General features: G+C 37.5%; 1 protein-coding gene and 1 pseudogene across 3 annotated transcripts in view; one reads left to right on the top strand and one right to left on the bottom strand.

The window, feature by feature from the left end:
• The window catches only part of DDX50 (DExD-box helicase 50), a 32,661-nt gene that overhangs the window by 13,432 nt on the left and 5,841 nt on the right, over positions 1-13,388 (top strand). For all 3 annotated transcript variants that reach the window (XM_004021419.6, XM_060406854.1, XM_012105204.5), the window contains exons 8-12: positions 1,796-1,945; positions 9,060-9,221; positions 10,442-10,561; positions 11,306-11,379; positions 11,602-11,761. In XM_004021419.6, coding sequence (XP_004021468.1) covers positions 1,796-1,945; positions 9,060-9,221; positions 10,442-10,561; positions 11,306-11,379; positions 11,602-11,761 — 666 coding nt within the window. The remainder of the gene's footprint in view (positions 1-1,795; positions 1,946-9,059; positions 9,222-10,441; positions 10,562-11,305; positions 11,380-11,601; positions 11,762-13,388) is intronic.
• LOC114110778 (RNA N6-adenosine-methyltransferase METTL16-like) lies at positions 6,597-8,622 on the bottom strand (annotated as a pseudogene).

Below are 13,388 nucleotides of genomic sequence, written 5' to 3' on the forward strand. Positions count from 1 at the left end.
TTATTACTTTTGCACCAACCTGATATTTAAAAAATTTATTCGTAGCTGTGCTGGGTCATCGTTGCTGCATGGGTTTTTCTCTAGTTGCAGCAAGTAGGGGCTTCTCTCTAGCTGTGGCATGCGGCTCCTCATTGTGATGGCTTCTCTTGTTGCAGAACTCGGGCTCTGGGGCGTGCAAGGTTCCAGTCGTGGTATGTGAGCTCTGTAGTTAGTGGCTCTGGGGCTCTGGAGCGCAAGCTCGATAGTTGTGGTGCACTCGATGTGGGATCTTCCTGGATCAGGGATTGAACCCCGGTGTCCTGCATTGGTAGGCATACTTTTTTTTACTGCTGAGCCACCAGGGAAGCCCTGCTTTTTTATTTTCATTTTTGAGAGGTGGAGAGGAAGAAGCAAGACTTTGATTTACCTGGTACAGATGATTCTTAATTTTCTTCTTTGTGCTTGTCTGTGTTTTCTATGTATTCAATAATTAATTGTTTTAAACAATTTTATTGAGATATAGTATGTTTAAATGTATAGATTTAAAATGTTACAGTAGATTTTTCCTCAACATTTTATCATGAAGATTTTCAAACACTGAGAGCTGAGAGAATTTTATAGTGAACACCCATGAACCCATCAGCTAGATTCTGCCAATAATATTTTGCTGTATTTGCTTATTGCCTGTCTACTCATCCCTTATATCTATCTGATTTTTTAATTTACTTCAAATTACAGAAATTGTATACTTCCCTGTAAGTTGTTTTTGTTTTTTGGCTATACTGTGCCACTTGTAGTATCTTAGTTGAGGGATTGAACCCTTGCCCTCAGCAGTGAAAGCTTGGAGTTCTAACCGCTGGACTGACATTGAATTCCCTCCCCATAAGTATTTTAGTGTGCATATCTTAAGCTAGATTTCAATATTTACATGTAATTTTTTAAATTGAGGTAAAATTTGCATAGCTAAAATTAAACACTTTGAAGTGTGCAGTTCAGAGTCATTTAGTGCATTCATGGTATTATACAACCATTGCTTCTATTTACTTCCAAAACACTTCATTACCTGAAAAGGAAATCCTGTAGCTGTTAAGCAGTCACTGTCCATTCCCACCTTATCCTAGCCCCAGGCAGCCACCAATCTTCTTTCTGTCTCTATGGATTTGCCTCTTGTGGATATTTCATATAAATGTAATTACAACATGTGGTTTTTTTGTGTTGGACTTCTTTGACTTAGCATAATGTTTTTGAGGTTCATCCACCTAATATTTATAGTTTTTAAGATAAGATTTACATACAACAAAATGCAAGATTTTAAGTGTACATTTGCTTCATTTTGGTAGATTCATGCATGTGTGCAACCCAGACCCGTATCAAAACAAAGAATATTACACATCATCACAGAAAGTTCCCTCTGCCTCTGCCCATTCCCCTTTCAGAGGCAAACTACTGTTGTGTTTCTTCCATCATAGATTAGTTTTGCCTGTTCTAAAACTTCATATAAATGGAATCGTGTTGTGTGTACTCTTTTTCTGTAAGACTTCATTCACCTAGGATATGTTTTGAGATTCGTTTATATTGTTGTATAGATCAGTAGTTGATTCCTTTTAACTGCTGGATAGTATTCCACTGTATAAGTGTACTACAATTTGCCTATCATTTCACTTGTTGATGGCTATTTTAAAGTGGCATCAGGGAGTATCATTGTCTTATTGTGTTCCAGGAAGACCAATTCTTGAACAAATAGAAATAAGTGTAGAAAAGAAATCTTTTCAGTAATTTAAATGAAGCAGATATTTGACATTTTCTTTCCTCAAAGCATTTGGCCATCCAGTGCCACTGGTCTCAGAGGCCAGCAGTTATTGGAGATGTCCTTCAAGTCTACAGTGGATCTGAAGGGAGGGCTATTATCTTCTGTGAGACCAAAAAGAATGTAACTGAAATGGCCATGAATCCACACATAAAACAGGTAAGTCTTTTTTCGTGCTTTCTTTAATGGAGATTATAGATTATGAATCACTGAGTAAAAAAGTCATGTCCTTTGTAGTCTAGGTTTGATTGTCATTCTTAGAGTTGGGTCTAATTCAGGAGGATGTTAGATCTGTCATGATCTGTTAAGTCAGGATAGAATTCTGTCCATTTTTTAAAAAAATACATGATTTCTAAGTCCTCTTGCAACTCTTTATTTATTTGGCTATGCTGGCTCTTAGTTGCGGCATGTGAGATCTTTAGTTGCAGCATATGGGATCTACTTCCCTGCCCAGAGATCGAACACACCCCTCTGCATTGCGCATGTGGAGTCTTAGCTGCTTGACCACCAGGAAAATCCTGAATTCTATCCATTTTCGTCAGAAGTTTTCTTAAGACTTTGCAAATGTGATCTTGAAAACACAAGAGTGAAACAAGATGAGTTTCTATGAATAAGAGTGGGTAATGTTGTAGAGTTGTGCATAAGTTGAAATGCAAATATTTACTGAGTGAATGGGTCAGAACACTAAATCCTTATGTCTTTTTAAAATTTTTATAACAGAAAATTTCAAACTTCTATAAGACATATACAGAAGTTGACAGTGTAATGAGCCCCTGTGTATTCATTTTTCAGCTGCAACAATTATGTTATCCAAATGCCCCGTCACTTCTTGTGCCTGAATTATTCTGATGCAAATGCTAGGTAACATGTTATTATACTCAGAAATATTTGGGTATGTATTTCTAAAATAAAAGGGTTATTTTTTTAAACTCAATACTGTTCAGTTCAGTTGCTCAGTCGTGTCCGACTCTTTGCGACCCCATGAATTGCAGCACGCCAGGCCTCCCTGTCCATCACCAACTCCCGGAGTTCACTCAGACTCACGTCCATTGAGTCAGTGATGCCATCCAGCCATCTCATCTTCGGTCGTCCCCTTCTTCTCCTGCGCCCAATCCCTCCCAGCATCAGAGTCTTTTCCAGTGAGTCAACTCTTCGCATGGGGTGGCCAAAGTACTGGAGTTTCAGCTTTAACATCATTCCTTCCAAAGAAATCCCAGGGTTGATCTCCTTCAGGATGGACTGATTGGATCTCCTTGCAGTCCAAGGGACTCTCAAGAGTCTTCTCCAACACCATATTTCAGAAGCATCAATTCTTCGATGCTCAGCCTTCTTCACAGTCCAACTCTCACATCCATATATGACCACAGGAAAAACCATAGCCTTGACTAGACGGACCTTAGTCAGCAAAGTAATGTCTCTGCTTTTGAATATACTATCTAGGTTGGTCATAACCTTTCTTCCAAGGAGTAAGCGTCTTTTAATTTCATGGCTGTAATCACCATCTGCAGTGATTCTGGAGCCCCCAAAAATAAAGTCTGACACTTTCAACTGTTTCCCCATCTATTTCCCATGAAGTGATGGGACTGGATGCCATGATCTTCGTTTTCTGAATGTTGAGCTTTAAGCCAACTTTTTCGCTCTCCTGTTTCACTTTCATCAAGAGGCTTTTTAGTTCCTCTTCACTTTCGGCCATAAGGTTGGTGTCATCTGCATATCTGAGGTTATTGATATTTCTCCTGGCAGTCTTGATTCCAGCTTGTGTTTCTTCCAATCTCAAAAACGACAGAATGATATCTGTTCGTTTCCAAGGCACAATACTGTTAATGACATCTAAAAAATTAATAGTAATTAATATCTTCAAATATCAGTCTTCAAATTCTCAATCGCCTCATGCATACATGCTTTGTTTTTTCTTTTATGGCTTGTTTTTTTTTTAATCTGAATCCAAATAAGTGATTTCATAAAATCTCTTCAATACATGGATTCCTCTATTTCTTCTTACAGCTTTTAAAATTATTTAAGAAACCAGGTTTTCATGAGTGATACCATTTGACAGAAAACAGTATGCTGCTGTTTTCTGTATTTCCTGTAAATTTAGATTGGTTTGTTTGTGCAAATTTATTTCATAGATGATATACTTCTATCAGGAGATATGTAATATCTGGTTCTTTTTCCTTTTTTATGATTTTAACATCTATTGATAGCAACACCACTGGCCTTTGTGTCAACGTCTCTTCAGCCATTTTTGCTGTCACTTAGTATCTAGAAGATTCCCAAGGAAGGGTTCATGATTCACTTTTCACTCTCATGCATTGGGGAAGGAAATGGCAACCCACTCCATTGTTCTTGCCTGGAGGATCCCAGGGACAGAGGAGCCTGGTGGGCTGCCGTCTCTTGACACACAGAGTCGGACACGACTGAAGCGACTTAGTGGTAGTATTGATGATAGCTTGTTTGTAACTTTAAAATCATTTGGATGGATTTAAAATTCTTGGTTTACCTTTTCCTTCAGTATCTTAAATATGTTTTCCATTGGAATAAAGCATACTATAAAAAGTGTGATGCCAGTCTGATTTTTTCCTGTTATAAGTGATTGATTTAGTTTTTTTGCCTGAATACAAGTTTTTTTTTCTTTTTCTTTAAAAATCAGTAGTTACGCTAGAATATATTTCGCTGTTGTTCACTTTTTATGAGTGCACAGTGCATACAATTTGTAGTTTCAAATATATGTATTTTTAAATGTCAACAAAATTTATTGAATTCTAATTTTTCTGGTATTTGGTTTGTCTGATTGCTTTGGTTTTTTTCTTCAAGGACTCCTGTTATACATATGTTGGCTCTTTTTTCGTCTCTCCTTTATCACTTGATAACAAATTTTTTTAATCTTTATTTAAATTTTCAAACTTTTCAAAATTAAGGCATCATTAGTTGTGTTCAATCAGTCTTGTATTCCTTCTGGTGTAGTCTTCATTTGTGAAAACTCTTTGCCTTTTATTTCTACTTCTTTGAGTCATTTCATCCCATATTTTACTTTTTCTCATTCTGATTTTTCTTGTTCTCTCATATATAAATATTTAAAAATTTTTGTCTAGCTCATTCAGAAATATAATATATACTCTTTATCTGTTTTTCAGGCATGCCTTTCTAGAGCTCTTTCATTGTTTTGGTGAATATTTTTATTTGTCCCCTTACAGTTACTTTCTATAGAATTTAACCATAACCTGTTTTGTTGCTCATTTTTAGATGGGATTAATCTTTTCAAACTTTTGATGGGGAGCTATGGGTCAGAATAGTTTTCTCACTTCACAGGTCTAGAGCTGCCTCTTTTATTTTTGATAGTATTTAAGAATACAGTCTACAAAAGTATATCTCCATAAAGCTGTTTTAAAAAAGTCTCCCACTTTCTGAGCTCTGGTTGATTTTCCCTTCACTTTGATCTGAGTCATTTTTTTCCTTTGCTTCTGGGATCCCTGTCATCCTCAGTTTGAATTTTAGGTCTAATAATTTCTTAGTGCAGGGCTTTGTCCCTGCAAAGAAGCATTGGTTTGTTAGTTTGAGAGTTCATTTGGGCCCAGAATGTTTCAGGCTTTTTCAGCAACATTTCTTGAATTCTAATTTTTTTGGTATTTGGTTTCACACTTTACCTCTGGCTCCTCACGATCACCCTTAAATGTGTAAGAATTCTACCAGTTTCAACTGACTTTCTCAAATTATGCTTTCCCCATTATGCTTTCTAGGGAGTATCTATCTGTTCTTAGGGCTAGCAAACCCCTCCCCTGCCACAGTAGGTTTTTGTCTCTACCTGCTTATGTTTGGAAACCATGAAAATACCTTGTCACTAAATTTTGTCATAGATGTTTGTGGAAAAGTATATTTGCTTTTTCTTTTTTTGCTTTTGACTTAAAAAAAAAAAAGTATCTTTTCTTGAATCAGTTCTCCTAACTTGGGTTCCATGATATCACACAGGTTTTCTTCCTTCTTCCCTGGCTAATCTTTCCCAACTTCGTTGAAGTCTTTTTATATTTTTACTTGCACTTTAAATACTGGCTTTCCTCACAGTTCTACTTCTGTAATTGTTCTCATTTATTAACATGTTCTTTCTGTGTATAGTGATTAGTTGCACTTTGGAGTCAGAACATGATATAAATTCCAGTTGTGTTGTTTCCTGGCTCTGTAACCTGGGGCAAATCACTTCATATTTCACTGCCCGTGTTCCCATTTTAAAAATTGGTATTAATTTTTTTTTATACTTTTGAGACAAAATAAGGTGTTTATTACAATGCTTTTCTTATAACAAGCAGTCAATAGGTATAGAAATACAGAAGTATAGGTGTGGAATTCCCTGGTGGTCTAGTGGTTAGGACTAAGTATTGTTATGTGTATAGATAAATATAACTAATCACTCCTATAGTGAAGTAGTGAAAGTCACTCAGTCATGTCTGACTCTTGTGACCCTATGGACTGTAGCCCACAAGGTTCCTCTGTCTATGGGATTCCCCAGGCAAGAATACTGGAGTGGGTTGCCATTTCCTTCTCCAAAGGTGATCAGCTTAAGTCAGGTTTAAATCCCTTATGAGTTTACCAATGGCATTTTGTTGATGCTGATCACCACAGTTCTTTCTGTGAACTACCATACTACAATGCCCTGTAATTTTTTTTTTTTTAAAGGAGGCGGGTGTTTAAAAATGGACTCATTTGTTGGTTTTTAAAGACAATTCCACATAATGTTACTAGTGAGCTAATGATGGAATTCAGCTTGCCGCTTCCCTAGGCCACTCTTCAAAGCAAGCTGCTTTATATAACTTTCCCAATTGTGCTAGAATTTTGGAGTTAACTAGCAACAAGCCTGAAAATTTGGTTAGGTATATAAGTACAAAGCTGGTTCATCAAATCCCTGTTCTGGCCCTCAACCCAGTGCGTTTCAACTAAGGCGTCATCTACCTCCTTCTTCACGTTTATCAGACACTTGAATAAGTAACGTCCAGCCACTCCTTGGAGATGGTTCCCTTTTTCAGACACTGGGCTGCTGAAGGGCTCAGGAGCCTTGTGGTCCTGGGCTCCATTACTAGAGCCTTTACAACCTTCCAGAACCTCCATGTCCCCCTTTTCCTCACTCCTTTCATCCTCCGTGGGTTCTAGGTTTTCCTCCTGGGAAAGCGAGTCCTGGCTGGGGCTGTGGCTCCTCACAGTGGGAGACTTGCCTTCCAGTGGAGCAGAGCCCCCCAGGGCACTCTCCTGGGGGCCCTGGGCAACATCCTGGCTACTGCCAGACTCTTTGGGGGAAGACTTTTTCTCTTCCAAGGCTTCGATCATGTTCTTGGGAGCTAGGGGCTCTTCTCTCAGTTGTCTCACTCGGTCTCTTTTCTTGCTCCTTAAGTGAATCCAGGAGTTTTCTATGGCCGTTAGGAAAAGGCTGATTTCCTCCTTTCCACAGGGAACTCGTTTATGCTGGACCTTTAGGTCAGTGAGGAGTTTTTCAGTCCATGCTGTCAAAACCACGATGCCTTCCACTGTCTCAGGGCCCAGAGATGACGCTTGGAGGGCTAGTTCTTCCATCACAGACCCCAGGACTTACAAACGTAATGGGCTTCCTTGGCTTCTCTAGTTTTCTTCACTTGCTGGGTGGTGATGGTACTGTTACGTCATCATAAAAACTCCAAGCCAAAGCCCATCTCATTGTCCGACCCTGGCAGAGTTCAGTGTAGGTGACTCTAGGAACCCCTTGTATGTGAAGTTCTTCCTTCAGAGAAGCCAGGCTGCGTTTCTTTCCCAGCATACAGCTATACCATCTTAATCTTTTTTCAAGCTGTAAACTGTCATGGATGATCCTTTTAACAAACTAATTCACCTCCTTCTGCCATGATCCCTGTGATTCCTCCTGTATTTACAGAACTGGGTGGGGGTCTTAGAGGATTTCGAGAATTTACTCCCTTGGCTTCCAGCTGATTGGCAAAAAAGGGAGGGTTGCACATGCAAAAGTCATAAATTATCTCAGATTCTTCTTTAAGAGCATCTATCAGGAGTGTCTTCTGTGGTACTTTAACCACTTTTATAAGATCAGATAAGAGGCTTCAGTCATATGTGTATATGCTATTTGTTTACAAACTTCTTTTTTTTTTTACAAACTTCTTTTTATAATACAGTTTTGCAGTATTAAATATTAAAATGTTAAATGTTTAAAAATTAACATGTTTTAAAATGTTTAATACTAAAATATTAAAATGCTAAACGTTTATAATTTTTGACCTAGGAATTCAACTTCTAGATATGTAATCTACTGAAATATACATATACTGAGGGATCTGGAGATACAGTACAAGCTTATTCACTATAGCCTTGTTTCTAAAGGTGAAAGTTTGGATCCTACCCAAATGTTCATTAGTAGGGTACTGCTAAAATGGACGACTCTGGGAATTTCCTGGCAGTCCAGTGGTTAGGACTCAGAGCTTTCACTGCTGAGGCTGGGCTGAGTCCCTGGTGGGGAAACTGAGACTGCACGTGTCACAGCCAGAAAGAAGCGGTACGGTAGCCCTATGAAGAAGTCCTATGCAGTTTTAAAAAATTGAGTAGATGCGTATCTGTGGCTGAGATACGACAAATATAGAAGGTAGCTTGTAAAACCATACATATATAGTATAATCTCTTCTTCTAAAAAAAGTACTTATTTGGCTGCACTAGGTCTTTGTTGCAGCATGTGGGATCTTTAGTGTGGCTTGTGAACTCTTAGTTGTAGCATGTGGGATCTAGTTCCCTGAGGAATCAAACCTAGGCCGCATACACTGAGAGTGCAGAGTCTTAGCCGCTGGACCAGCAAGGAAGTCCCAGTATAATCCCATCTTTATAAATTCGTAAAATTATATGCTAGGATTTGTGAGGTATGTGTGTTTAAAAAATGGTGTGTGGAGGAATATTTACTGAACTGTTAGCAGTTACTTATTAGGAGACTGATATTAAGGAACGCTTTTGCATTTTATGCTAAACGTTTTTGTGCATTGTTTGATTTTTAAAAACAATAAGCATGTATTTTTATAATTACCAGATTTAGAAACAACAACAAAAAGAGGAAGGACTTCCCTGGTGGTCCAGTGGTTAAGATTCCACACTTGCACTCCAGGGGTGCAGGTTCAGTCCCTGGTGGAGAACTAAGATCCCACATGCTGCACGGTGTGGCCAAATAAATAAAAACAGCAACTAAAGAGCACAGACTTTATAGTATTTGGATGCTGTCACTGCTAACTATGTGCTATACACTTTTCCTTTTTTTTTCAAATAGAATGCCCAGTGTTTACATGGGGACATCGCTCAGTCACAAAGAGAAATTACACTGAAAGGCTTCAGAGAGGGTAGTTTTAAAGTTTTGGTGGCAACCAATGTGGCTGCCCGTGGTTTGGACATTCCTGAGGTTGACCTGGTGATTCAGAGTTCTCCTCCACAGGTAGGAAATGAGTTTTTTTCCCCACCAATTTTATTGAAAAATAATTCACATACATCACTGTATAAGTTTAAGCCATAATAGCAGTATGCTTTGTTTTGTATATGTTGTGAATTGATGCCCGCAATAGGTTCAACTACCACCCATCTTCTCATATAGGTATAAAAGAAGAAAGGAATTATCTTTTAATTGAAAGTTTATATCTTTTGACCACCTCCCTTCATTTCTCCTCCCCCAACCCTCTGTTTCTATGAGTTTAGTTTTTTTATTAGTTGTTGTTGTTTTTTTTTAGATTCCATGTGTACGTGAGATCATACAGTATTTGTCTTTCTCTGACTTATTTCACTTAGCATATTGCCTTTAAGGTTCATCCATGTTGTCACAAATGGTAGGATTTCCTGTTTTTATGGCTGAATAATATTCCATATAAGCCTTTTTGTTTGTTCGTCTCTTGATGGACACAGGGTGGTTCTGTGTCTTGACTATTGTAAATAACGCTGCTGTGAACATAGGGGTGTGGATATCTTTTTGAATTAGTGTTTTCATATCCTTTGGATATACTCCTGGAAATGTAATACTGGATCATGTGGTCATTCTATTTTTAACTTTTGAGGATCCTCCATCCTGTTTTCCAGCAGTGCATAAAGTTATCTTTTCTCCACTTCTGCACCAGCATTAACAAATGTTAATCTGTTCTCTTTTGTCTTTTTGGTGATGGCCATTCTAATAGGTGTAAGTTGATATTTCATTGCATTTTTACTTTACAAGGAAATGAGATTTGATTTGGAGAAAATGAGAGTAGCTATATAAATTGTCTTTTATTTAAAAGACTTTGCTTAGATTAAAAAAATATATATTATCTATTCTTGCTCTTAGCCAGTTTTTGTTAGTGTAATGTTAAATCGATCAGAATCTGGTACCTTTGCAAATGATTAACTTCTTTATTTACATTTGAAGTATGGAATCATGCAAGGGAAGTATAAAAAGTTGCCATATAAAGAACCTTGGGATAGGCTGGATAAAAAGGTTTTAAATCTCGACCCTTTTACTGCAGAATTCAAGCATAGACATTCTCTGGGATATTGAAAAGAGCAACAGGATTGAAATAAAAATGTTATTATTGATATTAGTAGTTTTGTTGCTTCTAGTATTACTGTTTGGTTGCTGGAATGACTGTTTAATTTGCCACATTTTTTAAGAAGAGTTACCTCTTTTATTTTTAGGATGTTGAGTCCTATATTCATCGCTCTGGACGCACAGGTCGAGCTGGCCGGACAGGGATCTGCATATGTTTTTATCAACCGAGAGAAAGAGGTCAATTACGATATGTGGAACAAAAAGCAGTAAGTAGAGTTAAGTTATTTCAGGCTTATTATCTAAATGGTGCCTTAGAAAAGAGATCAGAGATCTTTTTATGTTTGTTCTCACAAATAGATTTTATGACTTCTCATTTAAGCTGCATTTGGATGTGAAGCATGTGGAGAGCTAATTTATATTAGCTGCAAGACTTTGTTTTAATACAGCTTTTATTATGAAGACAGAAGAGCTGACTTTCTCCCTTTTCCCTTGAATTTCTCCCTTGAGTAAAATCAGAAGTGCATTGTGATTTCAGTACCTCTTAGTCTGATATTGTAAATAGATGATTGTGACATTTTCTTGGTGTAATAGTCAAGATTATATTGAGAAATGTTACAATAGCCAGTTTCTACAAGAAATTACATATTTTTTGTGGTCTTGAGTTTTTGTAGTATTTTTCCCATTTTTATGATGTGTATTTTCATATGTTATTTCACATACTTTGTATGATGAAGATAATAAGAAAAACTTTATTGTAAACAGCATCTTTTTAAAAAAAATCAGCTGTTTTGTAATTGTAATTCCATGATTTGTAACTATGAGACAATTGAAAAAAAATTTTTTTTTTCCTTTTTCTAGAATTTGTTGTTGATGATTTATTAGGAAATCTTGATCTGCTAGGGCTTGGAAATCTTTTAAGTCCAAGAAATGGAAATTCAACAATCTAGATTAATTTAGGAATTAATTGTAAAGACTTCCATTTTTCTTTAATGTAATTCTTTCATTTTCAGGGAATTACTTTTAAACGTGTAGGTGTTCCTTCTACAATGGATTTAGTTAAATCTAAAAGCATGGATGCCATCAGGTATGCTTTCTGACCTTGCTGAATAATTTTTTCTTTTGTATTAGGCTATACATCTTTAAGCTCTCCTAGTTGACATATCAGAAAATTTAATCACAAGTTTTATCAACAGACATTTAATTATATTAAAATACGAAAACATTGCTCTCTTTTCCCATACCTTCTTTTATCTTTAATCTTTCCCATTTGTCTTGACCAAGAAAATTTACTGTTTTTAAACTGCAGGTCTTTGGCTTCTGTTTCTTATGCTGCTGTTGATTTTTTCCGACCATCAGCTCAGAGACTGATAGAAGAGAAAGGGGCAGTGGATGCACTGGCCGCAGCATTAGCCCACATTTCTGGCGCATCGAGTTTTGAACCACGATCTTTGATCACCTCCGATAAGGTAGAAATCTGTGAGAAAATTGTATGTGGTTGAGAAAGATTAAAATTGAACCATAGATATCTATCAGGAGAGAAATATAGGACATCTTTACTTTGCACAGTACTGTGCTAACTGAAACTTGTATACCAGAACCTGTTCCTTGTTTTTGTTTTTTTTTTTTGTCATGGAGCCATGCAAATCGAGAAATAGACTCTGCAGCTAGCATCAGTTCCGTTCAGTTCAGTCGCTCAGTCGTGTCCGACTCTTTGTGACCGCATGAATCACAGCATGCCAGGCCTCCCTGTCCATCACCCACTCCCAGAGTTCACTCAAACTCATGTCCATCGAGTCAGTGATGCCATCCAGCCATCTCATCCTCTGTCATCCTCTTCTCCTTCTGCCCCCAATCCCTCCCAGCATCAGGGTCTTTTCCAGTGAGTCAGCTCTTTGCATGAGGTGGCCAAAGTTTTGGAGTTTCAGCTTTAGCATCAGTCCTTCCAATGAACACCCAGGACTGATCTCCTCTAGGATGGACTGGTTGGATCTCCTTGCAGTCCAAGGGACTCTGAAGAGTCTTCTCCAACACCACAGTTAAGAAGCATCAATTCTTTGGCTTTCTTCACAGTCCAACTCTCACATCCATACATGACCACTGGAAAAACCATAGCCTTGACTAGACAGACCTTTGTTGCCAAAGTAATGTCTCTGCTTTTCAATATACTATCTAGGTTGGTCATAACTTTCCTTTCAAGGAGTAAGCGTCTTTTAATTTCATGGCTGCAGTTACCATCTGCAGTGATTTTGGAGCCCTCAAAGTCAGCCACTATTTCCACTGTTTCCCCATCTATTTGCCATGAAGTGATGGGACCAGATGCCATGATCTTCATTTTCTGAATGTTGAGCTTTAAGCCAACTTTTTCACTCTCGTCTTTCACTTTCATCAAGAGGCTTTTTAGTTCTTCATCACTTTCTGCCATAAGGGTGGTGTCATCTGCGTATCTGAGGTTATTGATACTTCTCCCGGCAGTCTTGATTCCGGCTTGTGCTTCTTCCAGCCCAGCGTTTCTCCCATGCAAAGTAAGGATTGCCTGTATATGTGGAGAGTATGTGTATGTGTATAAAACACCATCTGACCTGTCCCCCTGCCAGGTCAGTATCAGATGTCAGACCATACCAGAGCCATGTATTCCCATTATAAAAAGTATACTTTACCCTGTAATTAGTAAGAAATCCATGGGGTGTTATTTTAGCACTGGGCAAACACTTTATCCCTAATAACCCACCAGATACTTCTCAAGAAAACTTAAACCACAATTCTTAAGGAAACATTAAGGTACACTTTTAAAGTCATCAAATTTATTGGCATAAAACTGTTCATAATATTTCATCATTACCATTGTAATATCTTCTTTTAATTTAAAAAATGTTTTTAATTGAAGGATAATTGCTTTATAGTATTTGTTTCATGTCTGCCATATATCAACATAAGGTAGACTTTTAAACCTAAGAAGTATCTAAGAGGTCATCTAATCCCAACCCTTATCTAATAAAAGAATCCCTCTTTGGCAGATGGGTCATCTAGCCTCTGCTTAAATATCTTAGCAACAGGGTGTTAGTGGTTTTATATTTCTTTTATGGGTTAAAATCA

This window comes from Ovis aries, chromosome 25 (assembly GCF_016772045.2).
Source record: "Ovis aries strain OAR_USU_Benz2616 breed Rambouillet chromosome 25, ARS-UI_Ramb_v3.0, whole genome shotgun sequence".
In the NCBI taxonomy this organism is placed as follows: domain Eukaryota; kingdom Metazoa; phylum Chordata; class Mammalia; order Artiodactyla; family Bovidae; genus Ovis; species Ovis aries.